Source organism: Elgaria multicarinata, chromosome 21 (genome assembly GCF_023053635.1).
Source record: "Elgaria multicarinata webbii isolate HBS135686 ecotype San Diego chromosome 21, rElgMul1.1.pri, whole genome shotgun sequence".
NCBI lineage: Eukaryota > Metazoa > Chordata > Lepidosauria > Squamata > Anguidae > Elgaria > Elgaria multicarinata.
Window position 1 is genome coordinate 13,302,508 of NC_086191.1, and position 22,834 is coordinate 13,325,341.

General features: G+C 47.5%; 1 protein-coding gene across 2 annotated transcripts in view; it reads right to left on the reverse strand.

Moving 5' to 3' along the window:
• MACROD1 (mono-ADP ribosylhydrolase 1) overlaps nt 1-20,554 on the reverse strand; it is a 289,992-nt gene extending 269,438 nt beyond the window's left edge. For both annotated transcript variants that reach the window (XM_063145636.1, XM_063145637.1), the window contains exons 1-3: nt 20,451-20,554; nt 16,087-16,188; nt 14,344-14,463 (exon numbers count right to left, since the gene is read on the reverse strand). In XM_063145636.1, coding sequence (XP_063001706.1) covers nt 14,344-14,463; nt 16,087-16,188; nt 20,451-20,502 — 274 coding nt within the window. In that variant the 5' untranslated portion in view covers nt 20,503-20,554. The remainder of the gene's footprint in view (nt 1-14,343; nt 14,464-16,086; nt 16,189-20,450) is intronic.
• Between the last annotated feature and the right edge of the window lie 2,280 nt (nt 20,555-22,834).

Here is a 22,834-nt window from a genome sequence, read left to right on the forward strand (position 1 = left end):
GGAAGACGCTTTCACACAGAGGACAAGATTGCCTTCCGGGAACGCCTGTTGGAAAAGGCATGTTTTCAGGAGGCATTGAAGATGCAGAAGGGTTGGTGCCTGCCGAATTCGTAGTGGCAGGGAGTTCCAGAGAGAGGCGCTATAACGTACTAGACCTCCAAATCTTGGATACCACGAGGAAGGTATTTTCTGATGAAATCTGACACTTGCACCAATTTTAATCAAGAGTGTGTCATATTAGAACAGAGGAAAGGAGACTTTGTCTTCTGACAAATGAGCAGTGAGCTGGTCTCAGCACGTGTTTATTAAGTTAGGGCCAGTGATGCAGCAAGGCTAAGAAACCCAGGCTGGATCAGACGATTGTTTTAAAGAGAATGGAGAGCGCTTTGACAACAGGCGCCGCACATTATTTCCTGTTGTTGCCTCTGGCCAACAACAGGTTTTGTAGGCTTTCGGGGGAGACTATCCCAAATGTACAAATGAGATGCGCCTAGCCATTAGAAGCAGCGATGTCTCTTCCAAATCCACAGTCAGGACTGAGGTTGGCCTCATTGGGCAAATGTCAACTGCTAAAGCCCCTGGATGCCAAAGCCCCTAGATCAGCGTTCCTCAACCTGGGGCGCTCCAGATGTGTTGGACTGCACCTCCCAGAATGCCCCAGCCAGCTGAGCTGGCTGGGGCATTCTGGGAGTTGTAGTCCAACACATCTGGAGCGCCCCAGGTTGAGGAACGCTGCCCTAGATCCTGTTGCTACTTCTCCTTCCGGTCTCTGCCTGTTCATTTGCCTCTCTAAGAGAGTAAGCAGGTAGGAGCAAGGAGAAGTTCCTGTAGCTGGGTGGTGTTGTACGGATTGGGCCCGGAAGGAGAGCAAGTGAATGGGTACCAGCAACAGAGATGAGGGAGAAATGGAACTACTTACGACATCTGGCCTCCCCCAGGCATCTAACCCAAGGGCTCCCAAAGCCAAGATTGTTCAAACCCAGGCCCTGATGGGCCCGTGAGACTGTCTTACAACTGAGCCCAAGGCATAGCGGACACCAGAGTGTGGGCAGCTAGCAGGAAAAGCCTGGCTGGAGGTGCAGGACCATGGAGAGCGCCCCATGGGCTGTTTCTTCCAACAAGGGCTAGATCTACGGAGCAGGGGTGCTCAACTCCCCCTCAGTTGGAGGGCTATATTCCAGTGGTGGGAGGGGTCAAAGGCAAAAGCGGTGGAACCAAAACTTCCAAAAATGCTTGCAAGAGAAGCATTCCTGCTTTTGAGAATGGCCACGGCCCGATTGCTGTGCAGTTTCCCCCCAAAACGACTGACGGTCCGGAGAAATGCGATGAGGCCAAGGGAAGGCCTCGTGGCCATCGGTGGAGCTCTGGAGGGCCAGCTTTGGCCCCCGGGCCTAAGGTTCCTCACCCCTGCTCTAAAGCACGCTATAAAAGGCTACTCTTCCGGCTACACCTCTCCTAGCATTCCTCTCTCGCCAGCGTCGCCACCCTAGACTAAGGCTTGGCAGAGAACGCGGCGATTCAGCGGCCCGCTGGACGCTCACGTCGCCACCAGCTGCAAACAAGGAGCTGTTAAGCGCAGGCTTGGGGAGTGTTAAACCAGCTGTCAGGCGTGGTTCCGCTTAGCGCCGCTGAAGCAGGCCTGACAGGGGCTTTTCAGACGCATTTTGTGGCTGCCAGACTGCAGCAGCCCTGATGCACAAGGCAAAGAGGCCCTGACGGTTTTTGCAAGGAGGTCTCACATACGGTGCCTGTCTCCAAGCATATCTGGCTTGGGGATGTGTTGATTTTTTTAATTATTATTAAAAACAAAACCCTGGCCTTTCTTTCCTCAAATCTAGATGCTTGCACGCCCTCCAGGTATTTCCAAACGAATCCCCCGAAATCCCCTCGGCGAAGCTGGGAAGGTCTTTATCGCAATGGCTACAGGTGCATTAGCAAGGGACAGACCGCAATGAAGGTTTCCCCCCCCCTCTCGCAAATCTACCTTGGCTCTGGAGCTGGGTAAAACAACACTTTTACTTTGCAGATGACAAAATTGGGTGGGATAGCGAATACCCTGGAAGACAGAAACAAACTTCAACGGGATCTTGATCGGCTGGAGTGCTGGGCTGAAAACAACAGGATGACATTGAATAGGGATAAATGCCAAGTTCTACATTTAGGAAATAGAAACCAAAGGCACAGTTACAAGATGGGAGATACTTGGCTCAGCAATACTACAAACGAGAAGGATCTTGGAATTGTTTTAGATCGCAAGCTGAATATGAGCCAACAGTGCGATAGGGCTGCAAGAAAGGCCAATGCTATTTTGGGCTGCATTAATAGAAGTATAGCTTCCAGATCATGTGAGGTACTGGTTCCTCTCTATTCGGCCCTGGTTAGGCCTCATTTAGAGTACTGCGTCCAGTTCTGGGCTCCATACTTGAAGAAGGACGCAGACAAGTTGGAGCGTGTTCAGAGGAGGGCAACCAGGATGATCAGGGGTCTGGAAGCAAAGCCCTATGAAGAGAGACTGAAAGAACTGGGCCTGTTTAGCCTGGAGAAGAGAAGATGGAGGGGAGACATGATAGCACTCTTCAAAGACTTCAAAGGTTGTCACACAGAGGAGGGCCAGGATCTCTTCTCGATCCTCCCAGAGTGCAAGACACGGAATAACGGGCTCAAGTTAAAGGAAGCCAGATTCCGGCTGGACATCAGGAAAAACTTCCTGACTGTTAGAGCAGTACGACAATGGAATCAGTGAGCTAGGGAGGTTGTGGGCTCTCCCACACTAGAGGCCTTCAAGAGGCAGCTGGACATCCATCTGCCAGGGATGCTTTAGGGTGGATTCCTGCATTGAGCAGGGGGTTGGACTCGATGGCCTTGTAGGCCCCTTCCAACTCTGCTATTCTATGATTCTATGATTCCTCCTCGGAGGCAGGGGCACCTGTTCACTAGGAGAGCACCTGATTGACAAGCAGAAGGTCCCGGTTTCCATCCCCGGCATCTCCAGTCAGTGTCGACTGCTGCCAGTCAGTGTCGACACTATCGAACTAGATGGCCCAACGAGTCCAGCTCAGTATCAGTCTGCTTCCTACGTTCCTCGCAGCGGCCACGCCTGGGAAAGCAGCCGCAAAGAGGTTTAACAACCTTCCAAAACCTCCCCGTGAAATATAGCCCAGCGGTGACAATAAAAGGCAGTTGAGACAAGAGCCATCTGGTGGGGAAGCGTCCCTGACTTAGCCATGCAGAAGGCTGCTGCAAATCTCTATTTTTATGGCAATTTTTATAGTCAAAAGGTGGAAAGAGACGGGAGGGGAGGAGGGGGGGAAAGAAAACAGGAGCGGTGCTGCCTGGCCACACTTGTTGCAGCTTGGCAGAAGGAGGAACGAGAAGCCGAACCTCGTTAGAGGGAACTGCTTGGAAGGGGGCCTGATTCCTGGGGTCCACCCCAGCTATGGGGCTTAAACACAGGACGTGGGGGGGGGAGTGCTTCCCATGGTTGATCCAAAATGGCCACCATGGCTGTATACGGGTTACATTTATGTAAACACGCTACGCAAGTGCAGACTTTGGACCTGCATGCAGAGTTCTACATCCTAAGACGCTCAGTTTCCATCCTATATTTATTTATTTAGAGTATTTTTGTCCTGCACCTCAGCCAAAAAGGCTCTCGGAGCGGCTTGCAATTGATCAAAGCCCTATGAAGAGAGACTGAAAGAACTGGGCATGTTTAGCCGGGAGAAGAGAAGATTGAGGGGAGACATGAGAGCACTCTTCAAATACTTGAAAGGTTGTCACACAGAGGAGGGCCAGGACCTCTTCTCGATCCTCCCAGAGTGCAGGACACGGAATAACGGGCTCAAGTTAAAGGAAGCCAGAGTCCAGCTAGACATCAGGGAAAACTTCCTGACTGTTAGAGCAGTATGACAATGGAACCAGTTACCTAGGGAGGTGGTGGGCTCTCCCACACTCGAGGCCTTCAAGAGGCAGCTGGACAACCCTCTGTCAGGGCTGCTTTAGGGTGGATTCCTGCATTGAGCAGGGGGTTGGACTCGATGGCCTTGTAGGCCCCTTCCAACTCTGCTATTCTATGATTCTATGATCAGTAATGAAGGCAGTCCCTGACATCAGGCTTACATTCTAAAAATAAAAAAAAAGACACGACACACAAGGAAAAGGGGACAGGGAGGGAAGAGGGAGAAAATAAAAAGAAATTAAGGAGATTGTTCAGGCTAGTGGGAAGGCCCTGCTCCATCCTCTCATCTTCCAGTGGAGGGGCAGATCAAAATGGCTACTAGTCGTGATGGCCAGTACCAGAAGCATTAAGCCTTATGTACACCAGTTTCTGGGGAACATTTTTGTGAACCGCCCAGAGAGCTTCGGCCATTAGGCGGTATAGAAATGCAATAAATACATAAATAAAAATGAACACAGGTGGGAGAGTGCTATTGCACCATGTCCTGCTTGTGTGGGGACAGAGTGCTGGACTAGATGGACCCTCGGTCTGATCCAGCAAGGCTCTTATGAATAAGAAAATGATCCCAGGGTTTCTAGTCCTTAGGCTAAGAAGAAAAATAGTTCATGAAATCCGCTATGAGTCCTCCAACTACGCCCTCGTCAGCTGCACCCCAAAGTCTCCTGCTATCTCTCCATTGTCCCTTGTGGCCTCTTACGCCTGTCATTCAGGGACAGAACTCCTGCCTAGCAAGCAGGAAGTCCCAGGTTCGATTCCCTGGGAGGGCTGGGGAAATTCCAGCTTGAGAATTCCTGGACAGCCGCCGTGTCCATGGTTTCAAGCAGCAGTTTTTCTCAGCATCAACAGTACTGGGCTGGTACAACGGTACAAGGCAACTTTCTGTCTTCCGCTCCTGGAACGCTGGCCGTGGGGCAGCTGGGAGGTAACGTCTATAGTTCCTTTGAATGCCCCATTTTCCTCTTGCCGTCCTCATCCAGCCTGAGATCACAGTAGCACATCCTCGCCACGGCGCAGAAATCCCTTTCTTCTTGCAAGAACACGGTCCAGCCTGCTTGCCCGTAGACGGCGCTCATTAAAGAGAACAAAAGCGTGGATGCCACCGAGGTTGCTGACATGACTCCCGCTCTCCAAAGAGAGAGGCAGAGAGAGAGAGAGAGAGAGAAATCCCTAGCATTGTTACGGCCTCGTGAAAAAGAACGGAAGGAAGAGGCAGAAATTAAGAAAAAGACAAAAAAAAGGTTTCGCTCCAGCTGGGGAGGGACGGGGGAGCTGGGTATGCCAGGCTTCCTCTGGTCCTTTGATGGAAGCAAAACAGCACTGCATTGAAGGCAGAATGGTTCGCTGGAAAGCCCTGCTGTATCAAACTACACGGGTCCATGGAGTCCAGCTACTTACATCCCACAACGCACCTTTCCAGAGCCATCTGGGGTCTCCCCCTCTCCCCAGCAACTGAAATACAGATAGACTGCCTCTGAATATGGAGGTTCCATTTTGCTATTTTGGCTAGTAGCCACTTCCCTGGGGCTTGTCTAATCCCCTTTGAAAGCCATCTAAGACGGCAGCCAAGGCTAACCCCCCCCCCAACTACGGCAGTCAATTCCATAAGTTAATTAGGCATTGTGCGAAGTGGTATTTTATTTTGTCTGCCCTGACATTACTGCCAATATCATTGGCTGGCCCTGAGTCACAGCATTACAAGAGAACGAGAGAGAGAGAGAGAGAGAGAGAGAGAGAGAGAGAGAGAGACCTTCTCTCCTTCCATTTTCTCCACACCACGCATCGCTCCTTCTAATACGAAACAAAGGTGGTGAGTGCCAACAGAAATGGAGCCAGAATGCAGCCGCTGAGAAACATGCTTTAGATAACCCCAGAAGTACAGAAAATAAATGTTGTTTTAAATAAAGCCGAGGGTGCAGGAATCATCCCAAAGGGACCCGGTAGAGACCAAGCACGTAGCTAGGAAATGTTGACAGTCTGTTGGAAAGTGGGAGAGAAGTCTGGGACCCTGAATCGGAGTAGTTCTTTTAGGAAGGAGGATACACTAGCTTCCTCTATTGCAGCCTTCCTCAACCTGGGGCGCTCCAGATGTGTTGGACTGCATCTCCCAGAATGCCCCAGCCAGCTGGCTGGGGCATTCTGGGAGTTGTAGTCCAACACATCTGGAGCGCCCCAGGTTGAGGAAGGCTGCTCTATTTGAAGGGCTGTCTTATGAGATCATAAGAATAACCCTGCTGGTTCAGACCCAAGGCCTATTTGCATTTGTGCACCGGCCCTGCTGAGATACATCACCAGCACCTCTCCTCTCCCCTCCCTGTCCTATTTCCTTGTGTGTTGCGTCTTTTAGACTGTGGGCCTAAATTTATTGATTGTTTGAAAGCTATTCCAGGAGCCTTTTTGGTTGAGGAGCAGCATAAAAATACTCTAAATATCAGGGAAGGGGCCATAGCTCAGTGAGACGGAGCACCTGCTTTGGAGAGCCGCTGCTGCCAGTCAGTGCCGACAATACTGAACTAAATGGGCCAAATGGGAGAGGGGCGTAGCTCAGGGGATAGCAGCCCTGTTTTGCATGGAGAAGGCGCCAGGTTCGATTCCCGACTTCTCTAGGCAGGGCGGGGAAAGGAGAGCCGCTGCCGCCAGTCAGTGTTGACAATAGTGGGGTAGATTGACTCAGAAGGCAATTTCCTCTGTTCCTAAATCAACAGTCCAGCATTCTGTACACACAATGGCCAACCAGACCTGTGGGAATCCCACTCGTGTTCCCCAGTAACTGGTATATAGAGGCATCTACTTGTCCATATCTGGTTTAAAGATAAGGAACCGCAAGACGGGAGAGGAGGAAGGACCTTTATTTATTTATTACATTTATATCCCGCCTTTTTTCCTGCAAGGAACCCAAGGCAGTTTTACCCTTTTTATCCTCACAACCACCACCCTGTGAGGTGGCGTTGGGCTGAGAGTCTGTGACTGGCCCAAAGTCACCCAGTGGGTTTCCAGGGCCGTGTGCGGACTCGAACCCGGACCGCCTGACTTTGGTTGCGACATGAAACTCCCTCCCTCTTTGCGAAACTTCCGCTGGCGTCCAAAGACCTTTTAATTCAAGCGAGCCCTTTGGCATGTAAGCGGGTATTTTTTTAGATTGGATGCTGTTTTTCATTCTGTTACCCTTGTGTTTTTAAAATTGTGTTTTAATGCGTTTGTTTTATGGATGTTTTAATCAAGCCGTATTTAGGACTGTAAGCCCCATTAAACGCCATTTCTGTTGGCAGAAAGGCGAGAGTACAAATCAAAATAAAAGAATGAATAATTTTTACTTCGATTTAAAAGACAGTAAGTCTTTCTCAATCCATACAAATTAACACAGAGGATTTTTTAATGTAAATCTGTGCTCTCTTTTCTGGGAATGTGTAAATGCCCAGCCTAATTACAATGGTTTGGTGCAGTTCCCCTATATAATTTTTATTATAGTCTCTCCTTTATTTATTTATTTATTCATTTCTTACATTTCTATACCGCCCAATAGCCGAAGCTCTCTGGGCGGTTCACAAAAATTAAAACCACAATAAAACAACCAACAGGTTAAAAGCACAAATGCAAAATACAGTATAAAAATCACAACCAGGATAAGAACCACGCAGCAAAATGGATATAAGATTAAAATACAGAGTTAAAACAGTAAAATTTAAATTTACGTTAAAATTAAGTGTTAAAATCCTGAGAGAATAAAAAGGTCTTCAGCTGGGGACGAAAGCAGTACAATGTAGGCGCCAGGCGGACCTCTCTGGGGAGCTCATTCCACAACCGGGGTGCCACAGCGGAGAAGGCCCTGCTCCTAGTAGCCACCTGCCTCACTTCCTTTGGCAGGGGCTCACGGAGAAGGGCCCCTGAGGATGATCTTAAGGTCCGGGCAGGTACATACGGGAGGAGGAGTTCCTTCAAATAACCTGGCCCCAAACCGTTTAGGGCTTTAAATGTCAAGACCAGCACTTTGAATCGGGCTCGGACCTGGACTGGCAGCCAATGAAGTTGTAAAAGGACTGGCGTAATGTGATCTCTCATGTTCTTTCCTCGTTTCCCAAACTAAAAAATCCTGATAAGCTTCTGATGAACCTCAGGAATGCAACTGGAGAAACCATTGCTCCAGATAAATAATTATCCACTCGCAGACTAAGCTCCTTCTTCACTTAGGTCTTGATAATGGCAAATCTTTAAAAACCTAGAGCTCGGGGCTACACATTTTTCAGAGGTACCCCCTTTGATCTGCTTTGCCCCATCACAGTTCTTTACAACCTTCGTTTTAAATTCGACTCCTGTCATCTTCATTCAGGACCTTCCAGAAAGCCCTCAGAGGTCTGGCAATAAGTAGGCTTAATTAATCACATCCAGAAACGCCAGACAGATAATCTATTAAGAGATCTTTTTAAGAGTTGACAGTCTTAGGTGGATTTGAAAAATCAAGTTAAAAGTAGTAAATATTTCTCCCAGTGGAAAGCAAGGACCTTGAATGTAAAAAGGTGTGGGGGGGGGGAGCCCCACAATAAAACAGCCAGTTTCTGAACAAGGACGCGAAGAATGGGGTTTTGACCTTGGCTGTGCAGCCAGCAGGGTCCAGGGAGCAGGGTCTTGTGGGAGCTGTAGGGACATAAAGAGCTAGTGGTTTTATTTGCCGAGTCAGAAAGCCGCTTAAAATTATTCAGTGCCATAAAAAACAGGAGATAAAAGTTGTCCATTAAAACGCCGCACTGGAGGCCCCCGACGCGTGCCACCGGATTGGCACTTTACAACGTCACTGCGCCATGTAGACGGAGTGAGTTTCCCACTCCAGAATTGCTCTGAGGAGGAGAGAGTCTGTAAAGAACAGCGCAGAGTAAAAGACGTCACAGAGACTGATGGGGCGAGCGGGTTGAAAAGATGAAGCAGGAACGGAAGCAATCGAGACCCCAGAGGGGAGGTTAGTGGTGGGGATGAAAGGAGCTGCCTTCGTTTCCCAGGCCTCGTGGCGCTTGGGGTATACTTGAAAGCGACAAGCCCCAATCCAGCAAATACCTAGAGGGGATCTACACTAGTACACGAAACACTGTTTTTACAGTCACTGAACGTTTTGTTTTTGAACGATTTAAAACGTAGCGGTTTTTAAAACGTTTACTTACTTTTCTCTTTCCGTGGGAATGCATTCCCTTTGGCCACATTAAGAAAAGAAATCCGTTTGTTCTATTCTGCCCATTTCCCCTCCCACTTCCTCTTCTCTCCGAGACGAACCTCCACCTACAAACAATCCAGTAAGCAGCCTCCCAAAAGTGAAACTGGAAGTGTCTGCAAAAAAGAGGCTCGAAAGAAGAAGAAAAACCGGCTCCAACTTTGAGCGTGAAATTACATAAACATGCCCCCCCCCCAGGAATGCGATTGGCTAATTAAGAACTACAGGAAACCCATTTAATACGATGAAATCGGCCACATCATAACAAATAGAACGACTTATTTCAGAGAAGTTCAAAATAAAAACCGGAGAACAGACAACAATAAAATGTCCCAAACTATACGTCATGTGGCGAAATACTACCAAACGCACACTTAAAAACAGTAAGACACGTTCTAACTTGAGGCTTCACTGAGGCCTCATGGAACAAGTAGGGTGAGACGAATTTGTCTTGTAGCTTCCCATGGCACCTAGGGACAAATAAACCATGGTGAATAAGACTTTTTGCTTTATTCACCATGGTTAAAGCCATGGTTTAAGGTGTCTTCTGAACACAGACCGGTTTCTGGCTTAACCACTGTGGTTAAAGCCATGGTTTAAAGTGTCTTCTGAACGGGGCCAGAGAGAGAGAGAGAGAGAGGAAGAGAGGGCAGTAAATGATTAGTGAGCGTGTTTAAATCATGGTTAGGTAGCCACCATGGTTAGGAATGGTTCACACGACATGCTAAGCCATCACGTTTAGCTCAAAATGTTTAACCACCAACTAAAGTAATAAAGGTTCGACTCCAAGAGAAACCGCCAGGATTCTGATCAGGCAATGTGTGCGGATTCTCAGCACCCACTTGTAAACTCACTCTCACACCCATCCACACGCACGCGCCCAAGGTTACTTGGAAGGTTTGCTGCCAAAAACAAAAAACAAGCTTGCCAATTCAGGATGCCGGCTCAATTTCTTTTCCTCAAACTGAGCGGCAGCGAGCATCCGCGGGCCATCGGACTGCCAGAGTGACAGGTGAAGCGATTTAAACTGACAGTCCGGCATCGTAATATCTGCCTGGAGCTTTGTCTCCTGCACTTCGCGGTCCCATAACTATTGTCGTTATAAGGCGGCGATTCATAATACCAAGGATACACACAACCGCTCGAGCCATTCGTCTCCATAAAACACCCAGCTGGGAGACGGGCGCTCCGAAAGTTCCTTTCAAGCTGGCTGCCGGCAGTTCCTCCTCCCTTAAAATGAAGCGGAGTGTGGTGGAGGACCCAGGAACCCTGGCCCGGGGGCAAAAGGGATGGACCAGGTGACCCTACATGAAAAGCTCCCTCCCTGCTTAGGAGGGAAAGTGGGGGGAAGCAAGGAGGAAGAAGGTCAAGTAGGCCAAAGAACAGGTTTTTCATAGCGGGTTTTTCATCTCTCATAACCTCGTGTGGCGCAGAGCGGTAAAGCAGCAGTTTCTGCAGCCGAAACTCTCCCCACGGCCTGAGTTCGATCCCAGCGGAAGCTGGTTTCAGGCAGCCGGCTCGGGTCGACTCAGCCTTCCATCCTCCCGAGGTCGGTAAAATGAGTACCCAGTTAGCTGGGGGAAAGGGAATAATGGCCGGGGAAGGCAACGGCAAACCACCCCGCTATAAGGCCTGCCAAGAAAACGTCAGCGAAAGCTGGCATCCCTCCAAGAGTCAGTAATGACTCAGTGCTTGCACAAGAGGTTCCTTTCCTTTCCTTTTTCATCTCTCATGCACAGACTTCTACGCTTCAGAGAAGCATATTGCTGAACCCGCACCAAGAAATGGGGGAGCTAAAGCTTTAGGGTTCGCTCTAGTCCAGCTTTCCCCAACCTGGTGCCCTGCAGATGCTCCGGGTTACCACATCCATCATCCCCAGCCAGTTGCCCAACAAGCCACGATGGGGAAGGCCAGGCTAGCCCTTTCAGGATCTTCTTCAGAGGCCCCACTCAGTGTGTCTTCCCCACCACACACGCAGGGCTTCATCCCACGTACTTGTTTCCCTCGAATTATCCCCTACAGCGTTGTTGCTAGCTAAATCACACCCCGGGCAGCAGCGTTCCTAAGATCCTTTGCATACCAGGAAAAGGGTTTAAGGGGGGAAATGTAAAAAATAATTAAAAATCAACGGATGACCCAATCCGATTCAAATTTGGTATGCTTAAAGCTCTCCTTAATATCTATTACAGTGCCAATTTTGATGTTATTTATCTTTAAAACTTACGCAGATGCAAGCATTTGATTCATTTGTTCTTTAAGCATATCAAATCCTGCTCCTGCTCCCCCGGTGGCCGCTCGGAAAACAACACATGATTCGCTCCTAAAGAGGTAGCAAAATAGGTCGGGTCTTTTGGCTTTAAAGCACAATTAAAGCAGGATGCCTGGGAGCGCTTCACAGCCAAAGCAGATTATAAACTGGAAAACTTCGGAGTCCTTTGCACGCAATTCGCAGCGACTGCGCAGTATAACCCTGGTGTGATGAAGCGAGCACTTTCTGAGGTGAGGTGGGTGGCAACAAGAGACAGGGCCTTTTCATTCGTGGCACCTCGCCTGTGGAACTCCCTCGTAGAGGGTTTTTTTAAAAGGAAAACTTGAGAACACTAGATTTTGTGCTCAGTTTGATGGTTTCCTCCTTGGCTTTTTAACAGGGTCTGATGCTTCCTGCTACTACCGGATCAATCCATTGACTGTTTTGTTCATTTGCATCAAGGGTGATGAATTTCCAGGCCAACCAGGGATCCCCAGATAACCCTGCTGTTGGCTCAAACAATTTCCCCATTGGTCACAGTTCATTCCTGCCAGGAACCCAAGCTTGAAACGAAATAAATGCCCCTGCACAGCACAGATCAGACCACCCTTCCTTTCCCAAGAGGCACAACATGCTCCTTAGCCCCAAGGACCCTGTGCCACAACATCAGGGAACCGCTCCTGGCCTCGATCCGCACAGGCAATTACTCCCAGCTCATGATAATTATCGGGTCTCCTGGAATTTAATGGACACGTATAACAGGCCCACTTGCGACTTTACATATGAATTAAGCACATATGGGCTTCATGATGCACAGAAGCAGGATTTATGAAGCGCCAACAAGGCCTCTTGTTAGCAAAGACTTTTATTCCACTAATAAACAGCTTGATTTATCGAGGAAGGAAAATTAATACTGGGACCAGACCCAAACCATGAGGCTTTGGCGCCATCTAGTGTACATGGCAGGAGGTAACAACTAGGCCTCACCGTCTTGCTTAGAGGTTGGTATTATTATTATTATTATTATTATTATTATTATTATTATTTATTTATTTATATAGCACCATCAATGTACATGGTGCTGTACGGTGTTTTAAAGCAGACATGTGATTTATTTCATTCCCCTTAATTCCCACGACCTTAGACAGAAATTGGAACAATTACGTATGCTTGTCCTGTTTACTGCTGCCTTTAATTCCCTCCACTCGCTCACTTTCATAACAGATTGTAAGCTCTTTGGGGCAGGGCCCTATCCTCTTGCATTCTGTAAACTTCTGAACACTGAGGGTGCCTTATCGGTAAATAATATAGCAGAGATACTTGCCGTGTTTCAAAGGCTGATTCAGCCTTCTGTTTTGCATAGGGTGACCCTAGGAAAAGGAGGACAGGGCTCCTGTATCTTTAACAGTTGCATAGAAAAGGGAATGTCAGCAGATGTCATTTGTATATATGGAGAACCTGGTGAAATGCCCTCTTCATCACCACAGTTAAAGCTGCAGGAGCTATACTAGAGTGCCCAGATTTAAAAGAGGGCAGCTTTAACTGTTGTGATAAAGAGGGAATTTCACCAGGTTCCCCATATATACAAATGACACCTGCTGAAATTTCCTTTTCAATACAACCGTTAAAGATATAGGAGCCCTGTCCTCCTTTTCATATGGTCACCCTAGTCTTGCACGTCCCCAAAACCTGATTCTCCCAGGGGGCAGGCAGGCTGCCATCTTGCCAACTCACACACGCAATTTTAGTCTTGCTATTTACTGTTTTACTCTGTACAGCACCATGTACATTGATGGTGCTATATAAATAAATAAATAAATAATAATAATAATAATAATAAGCACCTCTCGCAAGTTTATTTCACTGAATACTTATTCACCTTATTTTAAATAAATAAATAAATGAAAACAAAACATGTTTTTCTTAAGTTGAAAAACTGCTCCGAAGAGGGGAGCTGATGTCTGTTCAGGACGGCACGGCCATTAGCGAATCAGGGCTATACTCAGCCAGGTGCTGCTACTGTAAACATGCAAATCTGGTTTCGCCAGAGATTGATCCTAGAACAAAATGCGGAGACCTTGCACTGCTCAAATAATGCACATCTGTACATATCTTAGATTTACACACACACACATCCCTTGAGAACGTTTATCCCTCTGTTGTTTCCAATGTATTATCCTCTAAGCACAGCTAGACATTGCAATAAAACAAACATAGACACCTTTAAGCTCGCCTCCTCTTTGGATGTACAGAACATTAGACTTAAACAGGTCAATGCCAACCCAGAGATGCAATATCTTTTTCCCCCTCTTCTGTGTATTCTTGTCATCCGAGGCAGTCTCCCGTAGACAGAACCCTTTCCCAAGCAAAACTGAAATTTCACACTCAGCATTTTTTAACCTTAGCTGTACCTCTAACGCTGGAGACAGACTTTAAGAGCATTTCTCCCCATTACGTACACCCAGTTTTGTCTCACCGCTGCCTCCAGTCAAACCAGTTTTGAAACAATACAAAAATCTGTTTACCAGCCGCTGAAGCAGGGTGCATCTGTAGCCTGCAATCAGCAACTATCATTTCAAGCTACCTTCAAATCTCTATAAACCAACAATGCTACTGTCTCTTTCCAGCCTAAAAGATACCAGTCATTCTGCGGATATCAACTCTACAACAGACAGAGTAATTTTCAGCGCAAGTTGAAGGGACATGTTACGACGGAGGCGTTATTGCCAGGGCCGTAAAGCTCATTTCGTTTGTTCCACTCTCAAACAGGAATGACAAAACGCTGTAAGCCGTGCGCGATTCTTACGCCGTTTTTAGTTTTCAGACTCGCGGCGACGAGGCTGCCACATGGTCATAAACAGCACCTAAGCAGGAGTTGCGAAGTCTCGCCCCCACAATAAGCCAAAAGCGATCCCAGTCCAAGCAGCAGGGAGTCAAACTCACCGGCGTTGACAACTGCATCCACTTCCACTTTGGTGATATCGCCACGGAAGAGAGAGATCTTGTCATTCAGATGATTATCTTTGGGGAAAACAGTCTCTTCGGGCTGCTTGATCCGGGCACCTGCCATCCATGAGACAAGGAGAGGGAAGAGCCCATATTGAAAGGTGGCTTGTAAGAAGCCGCCTTATACTAAGTCAGGCCAACGTAAGGAGAGCGGTGCAGGATTAGACCAAAGGCCTACCTTTCCATTGTCCTGTTTCCCACAGTGGCCAACCAAATGCCCCAAGCCCATAAGTAGGATATGAAGGCATCACCACCCTGCTCTCGTGTTCCCCAGTATACTGCCTCTGATCCTTGAGAACATATCATGTTTAGTAGTGGTTGATGGCCTCCATGAATTTGTCTAAACCCTAAATTGGCAGTCATCACAACATTTATTTATTTATTTAAAACATTTATATCCCGCCCTATATCATTAAGATCTCAGAGCGGCGTACAGATAAAAGCATACAGTATAAAACAATAAATATGCACAGTTAAAAACAAATTAAACCACGAACCAAGGTAAAACAATATATAATTTAAAAGCAGTAAAAGCAGTTAAAACAATGTGCCATCTTAGTGGATTGAACCATCAAAGGCTTTGTTAAAAAGCCATGATTTTACTTGGCGTCGAAATGAAATCAGCGTTGGCGCCAGTCGGGCCTCCAAGGGGAGGGCATTCCAGAGTCGAGGTGCCACCACAGAGAAGGCCCGCTCCCTTGTCCCATCGTAGCGTATGTGTCGCGTTGGTGGGATGCGGAGAAGGGCTCCTCCGACAGATCTCAAGTCTCGGGCAGGCAGATATAGGGAGAGGCGCTTCCTCAAGTATTGAGGAATTGCAGCAGACAATTCCATGAGTTAACTATGCGCTGTATGTTAAGAAGGACTCTGCTAGCCACAGTACGCAAAACTGAGCTAGATGGACTTCGATGGGCTACCTCAGAAGCTGACTGGCAGCTTTCAGGGCCGGTGCCAGACTATTTTGTGCCCTAGGTAGGTGAGCTGCTTTCACCCACCCACACCCACCCCAGCGCACCTGGGCACGGGACGCCATCTTGCCCATCCAGCCGAAGCGAAGCCAGGACACTGGGGGAGGGCAGCAGGCGGGCAGCTTCAGAACAGCGTGCCTGGCCGGAAGCCGCTCTGGGAGAGTGACTTCCGAGTGCGCCATTCCAAAACCGCCCACCCCCCTACCCCAGCGTTCTGGCTTCGCTTCGGCGCCCACCCAGCCGAAGCAAAGCCAGGATGCTGAGTGGGGGGGGCGGGCATGGCTTCGCTTCGGCTAGGTGGGTGCCCAACCGAAGCGAAGCCAGGACGCTGGGGCGGGCAGCTTCAGAATGGCACACCCGGAAGCCGCCCTCTCAGAGCCGCTGTGGGAGAGTGGCTTCCGGGTGCAGCGTTCGGCGCCCCCCTTACCTTGGCGCTCTAGGCGGCCGCCTGAGTGACCTCTATGGTAGCACCGGCCCTGGCAGCTTCCTGTGAGATTTTGGAGGACTGCTGCCAGTCAGTGTTCAGTGGTCTAGGCGGATCAATGGCTTAGCTCTGTACAAGACAGCTTTGTATGTTCACAGTTCCATAACACCCATTTCCTTGGTTTCTCCGTAAAACACACACACACACACACACACACACACACACACACACACTCTGCAAATGTACTGCAGGATAAAGAGCTTTAAGAACAACATTTAAAAGACTCACTTTTGGCCATTTCTTTCCACGTCGGTATTTGTTTCAGCTTGATAAAATCCCTGGTGAAATAATGCTCTCGCCTCTTCTTGTTATTCAAGCCTTTCAGAAATGCTGAACCGCAAATAAAGAGGGGGGGGGAGAGAAATAATACCTGTTAGTGGGACACAGAAAAACATCGGTTCAAATTTGGGAGAAGCTGGGAAGAATTCTTCTAGGACGACGACTTTGGACCAGAAACAAAACTTCACGTGGTCATATGAATTGGTAATAGAAACCTATGTTCCCCAGACCAATGTAGTGGCAAAAAACCAAAACCCACTTTTCAGCAAGTGTGCTGCAAGTCAAGTGCAAAGAACAAGAATGTGCCATTCTACTGCGCACCGCAACACTTATGCACACCCATGGTTTTGCTTGTAGGTTTTCTGAACCAAAAACACAGTACAGGAAATGGCGCTCAGACACTCCTACCTAGGTAAGTCACAAATTCCTGCTACCTGCACCTCTTTGATCACCTATACTCCAGATGACCGGAAGAATTTCCCTTTTTCAAAGTTCTGGTTATGACCTATAAAGCCCTATATGGTTTGGGTCCAGGTTATTTGAAAGAACATATTCTCCCTTATGAGCCTGCCCGTGCTTTGAGATCTTCTGGAGAAGCGCTTATTTCAGTCCCACCTTCTTCAAAGGCACGCTTGGTGGGAACATGGGACAGGGCCTTCTCGGTGGCTGCTCCAGCGCTTTGGAACTCTCTTCCCGGGGAAGCTAGGCTGGCTCCCTCCTTGATGGGCTTTCGGAAGCAGGCTAAAACTTTTTTGTTCCAGCAGGCCTTTGGAGAATAATCCAGCCCTCCATCTATGTTAATGTCTTATAATTATGTTGTGTATTTTTTAATTGTTTATGGTTTTGTTTCCCTCCCCCCCCCCCCATGTATATTTTAAACTTTGTAAGGCTGCCTTGAGGCGCAGCATTGGGCAAAAGGCAGGATACAAATAAATATAATATATAATAAATAATAATAATAATTTTTAATACGTGCATCTCCAACACCAGAATCTGATGCAAAAAAATTAAGTTCCTAGCTCTCATGGTCGCTGAGCAAAGACAGGAGAAGAGCAGCAAAATGTGTTGATTTACACGTCTGCCCCGGTCATGTACGAACAGGAAGAGGGAGCTAAGATTTACACCAGAAGGAGGTTCGTGCACGGCACAGGGATCTCAACCCACACCAGGGTTACCTGTTCAAACTCCAATGCATCAAACATTTGTCTCTCCAGCCCAGCAACACATACCAAACTTCATCTATTACTTGTCTGGTTCACACTGTGGTGCCATTTTGAAACCAGACAAAGGCCTTTAAAGAATTTTTTTAACCAGGTTTTTCAAACTACTTTCCTGTCTAAATAGGCATAAGATTGTGCCCTAAGACAGGTGTTTTGCAGCCCAGTCATAGGCATGTCTACTCAGAAGTAAGCTCCATTATGCTCAATGAGTTATACTCTGAAATATGTACAGATTGCAGCCTTAATGAGCATTTATTTTACTGTGCTCCTAAACGTTTGCTAGGAGATGTAGGTGAAGTGAGGTGGGCATCATTAAAAGGCATAAAACTGTGAGTTATTTAGGGTCAAACTAGACACCTTGGCTAGACGTTCTGTGTGCTTAGATTTTAGACACAGAGGAACTGTTAAAAACCTATACAGAAAATAGGCTTTTAACAGCAGAAGGTGCACACAGGTGATGGATGCTGAACTCTCCCCTCACAAAATCTCTCTCTGAGCATTTTTCTCCTCGGTGAGGTGAGACATAAGCTCCGTTTGGAGAAAAACACTTAAGGAGAAAAGTACCCAGAGGACGGGATGGGGGTCAGTGCACCCATTTTGCAGCTAGGCCTCCTCACCTTTTCTTCCTACATGACTGAAGCAGTTCCATATTTGAACAGAGGGAATTATTGCCATCACATCTAATTTGGCCCTCAAATAAGTATTAGATTTTCACTGGGGGCGAAGGGTCGCCGTGTTAAGCTCCCTTTGCCAGGCTTGGTTTATAAAATGGCTTCGATTAAAACGAGCTTTAAGGTCCGTGGCGTTCTGCTGTCAGCAAGTCCTACATTCAACTACAGTGCAGCTGGCCTCTTGCAAAGCCTCTCTTGCAAGAGCAAGTGCTCTCTGGCAGGGGTTCTTAAGGAAGATCACAGAGCCTGTGATCTTCCGGCACCCACCCTCCCTCTAGCAGACCTAGGCCCAAATTGCCCATAGTGCTGGGTATGGTTGCTATGCAACCAAAGCCTGGACCACTCCACTTTCTTTCGCACTAGCTGGATCGCCACCCTCAAGAGAAGCCCCAAACCTGAGGCATTCTTGCCTTTCAGGCATCCCCACAGCATCCACCATCCTTTTGACAACTCCATCACCCTTTTGACACATCACACGGAAGGCCCGTAGCACTGCCAGGCTCTAATATTTGTCACTAGGCCTCACAAAACCTGGGGTGACCTGCCACTATCAACAGAGTTAATGGTGCTATATAAATAAATAATAATAATATTCTCCCATGAGTTGTCAACTTCTTTTTTTTATCCCCTGACAGGATTCCTGTATCTTTTATCAGGTTGCATTCCCCCCTTAATTCCCTTCACAAAACAAAAAGACACTCTAGGCATGCTCAGACACTTTGTGCCAGAGTTTTTTAAAAGCAGAAGTGAGCAGCCCTGTAGAAGTGTTACGTCACTTTTCAGCACTGGTTATTTTATTTATTTATTTTATTGCATTTTTATACCACCCAATAGCCGAAGCTCCCTGGGCGGTTCACATATTATTATTTTTCTCTTATGCCATTCAGCCAGGCCTGTTAAAAGACGACTTCATTCTTTATTCTTCCCTACCCATTCCTTTTATCTTCTGTGTCGTATCTTTTTAGATTGTATAGCCGTTTAAGCAAGGACCATTACTTGTTTAAGTAATTGTTTGCAAACCGATCCAGGAGTTTTTTTTTCTCTGAGAAATATAAAAACACTTCAAATAAATAAATAAATAAACATTAGCACCCTGCAACCTCTAGGAATTGAAGCACCCCTCTGCAAAGTCTTGCAGGCCCTATAAAACAGTGGGTCTCAAACCGAATTATTCTCGGAAACCCCTGGTTCCTTATCAGGTGTTTCGTTCCTCAAAAATGCAAAGTTCCTGGCATGCAGTCCATCCCAAACGACAGCTTTTCTAGAGCGTGTTCCCCATTCATACGGGGCAACAGCTAGGCCCCGAAAAGCCTAGCTAAATGCCGAATCTGGCAAACTAAGAGCAAAGCCTTACAAATGCACTCAGCCCTACAAAGGTGCAGTATTTCAACAGCTGATGCACAAGGAAAGCATCCACTATTGATACGGAAAGCATTCTGAATTTTCAAACTTCCTTCGTGGGTTAGGATGCTTGGGTGGGAAAAGTGCTTTCGGGGTGTATTTTAGAGGCGCAGAGATTAATACGCTTTTTCCAGTAGTTAAGACCAGGTTTGGAGCCGGTCCTAATGTTGCCAACTTCTTTTCCTAGCTCTGCTCCTGTGCTTTTAAAAAAACCAACAGCCTGCCCACCGCAAGTTTAGCAGGGGACACGTATCCCACAATTTACGTCAGAGCTAGGATACGAGGCACTTAATTTCTGTCAGGCAAGCTGCCGTTGAAGGCAGAGGGGCATGGCTGTGTGTTTGTTTTTAAACGCTGGCAACCGTATGCATGAGGTTATATGTTCATGCTCGCCAGGGCACAGCCTGGCAGATGCATCTCAGCGCCAAATTGGTATCACGAGAAACCCCGTTTCTTTATCGAGAGCGCTTGGCTTCTCTAGGCCTCTGAGAAACATATGGCCACCCTAGCCGGTCTCCTAGGATACCGCTCAGATTTCCCAGAATGCCTGGCGGGACATCTGCCCACAATCAGGGCGCACTCAACAGGGGAGCTAAAATACCCACAATTCACTGCACAGACCCAGACCGAGTCCTTGGTTCAGTAACTGCACAGAGGCCATTCCTAAAATATCCAGCCCTTGGGCATGTGCCAAGGTTTTCGGCTCCCCGCCTAGGAACTCCAGAGTTTGCCACCTGCAGGGGCACGAGAAAGAACGAGGCGGGGGACGTCATTGATTTCCAACCCCTCGCAGTCAACGCAGAGGCACATATGTCCTATTTGGGGGGCTGCTTCTGGGGGTTGGACTTGATGGGGGCCTATAAGGCCATCAAGTCCACCCCCAGAAGCAGCCCTGGCAGCAGTGCCAGGTTCCAAGCGGAAGAAAAACGGAGACATCACTGGGCACAAGCGCAACTGGGACACGACGGACGTGCACAGACAAAGACCCCCTGACCCCCCACATCTGCCCCCTCTCACTTACATTTAGCCTCCTTCCAGTCGGTGGATGTGGTCAAATCCACCTTGGCCGCCATAGCCAATGCAGGAGCCGCGGCCCAGCTGCGGATGCCCTTGGTCAACACCCAGTGAGCTGGCACTCTGCAAACAGGGGCCCTGCCGCCTCTGCCACCCACGCCCTTCCTGTCACCCCCTTGCACTGCTATGGGGCACCTGCCCCAGACGCTCAGCAACCGCCCAAGGGCTGCAGGCAGCCTGTTTTGCAGGGACATGAGGAACCCTGGCATGGTTACAAGGGGTGGAGAGGGTGCACAGAGCTTGCAGCCTGCTGCCCTGGTTGGTGCCTCAGCAGGCGAGAGAAATGCTTCTCCCTTATTTAGCACACCTGGTATTTAGGTGGGATGAGATTGCCAGTTGCTGCTGCAGCTGCTGCCACTACACACATGATTAGGGACTTCCAAGCCTCTTCCCTCCCTTTCCCCCCTCCCACCCTCTTCAGAGGCAAGGGCTTCTGGGAAATGTAGTTCCACAAAGGCACCTTCTCGGCAGGAGCGTGACACATCCCAGGCCTGCCCAGATTTGGACTCCCCCTCCGTGGAAAACAACACCCCACCAGCTACGAACAATGAATGAATACCTTTATTGAATGAGTCTTCTGACCATTTCAAAAAATCAGATAATCATTAAAAACAAACAGACGTTACTTAAAAATGATGATTTAAAATTTTAAAACAATATACATTTCGTATGTGATATATTATATATGACTAACAGTTAATAAGACCCCTCGTATATTACATTTGATAAAAACTTATTAATTGATCCATTTTTTCTAATTATTTTTTCCTTACTGGCTGCTTTAAGATAGGGTGACCCTATGAAAAGGAGGACAGGGTCCTGTACCTTTAACAGTTGTATTGAAAAGGGAATTTCAGCAGGTGTCGTTTGTATATATGGGGAACCTGGTGAAATTCCCTCTTCATCACAACAGTTAAAGCTGCCCTCTTGTAAATCTGGTCACTCTAGTATATCTCCTGCAGCTTTAACTGCTGTGATGAAGAGGGAATTTCACCAGATTCCCCATATATACAATTTATAAAGCCAGGAAGTTTTTAAAGGTTTAAAAACCACAAGCTACGAACAACAGCTCTGTGCTTTTAGAAGTTTCTTTTGCCAGAGAAAAAATATTACCTCCAGCACATCTTTCTGCTAGAGATTTGTGTGTCACAATGTGTGTCACTTGCACACTTTCACATTCTCTCTCACACACACACACAGAGACTGTGTTTTAGGTTTCACTTCTTCAATACGGCGTTTTATTTTTATTTGATATAAGGGGACTAGTGGCAGCTGATAAAACAGAATTTGGGAGAACCTGGTGACTTAAAAAAAAATTAAAAGGAGGATGGAAAAAGCAGTGAGAAAACACAGGAGGTTTATAAGCAGAAGACAACAGCATGAAGGTTTATCAAAACTTTATTTCTAGGCAGGGAGAAAGAAACCTGTGACCCTTTGGATGTTCTTGGACTCCAGCTTCCAATAGCCCCAGCCAGCATGGATGATGGGAGTGTGGTAGACCAACCATTTCGAGAGGGCTACCAATTGCCCACACCTATATTATTAATTTATTTGAAGTATTTTTTATGCCGCTTCTCAGGCCAAAAGCCGCTCTGGCTTACGTATAATCAATTCAACAAGGCAGCGCCCGCTCACAGGCTTACAATCTAAAAAGACACGGCACACAAGGTAAAGGGATGAGGAGGGGAGAGGAAAAAAAATGTTTTAACAGGGCTAGTGGAATGGCCCCGCTCTCCCTCTCATTTCAACCTGCTGGAATAACTGTTGGTGGTGACAGTTGAGGGAGAAAGAGCCTTTATTAGGGCAGTCTTTCAGCAGGGCTGGTGGAATGGAAAACCCATTTCAACGAACAGTTTCTTATTTATCAATACTAAATTTTAATTCTAAATATTCCTTGAAATAAAGGACGTGCTGGCAAATCTACCAACCGCTCAGAGGCGCTGAAAAGCGGTGCAATATAATTATGATTTATTATTATTAATGCATAGCATTGTTATCTACCCCCGTAGCCAATGGTTAGAGAGCTGTGGCACCCAGGTTTACCAGTTCAGTTCCAAGATGGCTGTGAAGGGGAAGAGGTATTCCTGTCTCTCACTCTAATGGACCCATTTCCCCTTTGTTCGGCTGCCGTGACTGGCAGGGCTAATTTCAGGCGGGTTGCCAAGGCGCCATAGACCAAGTCAAAAGCCAAGCTTCTAATTATAGCTGTAAAACTAATCTCGCAGCTTTCTCTCTACTGCACACAGCAGCGGCAATGTTGGCAAAACAGAAGTTAGGTTGAAGTCCAAGCCCCTCAAGACAGTTACATTGTGAAATTCTAAAATAAAAAAA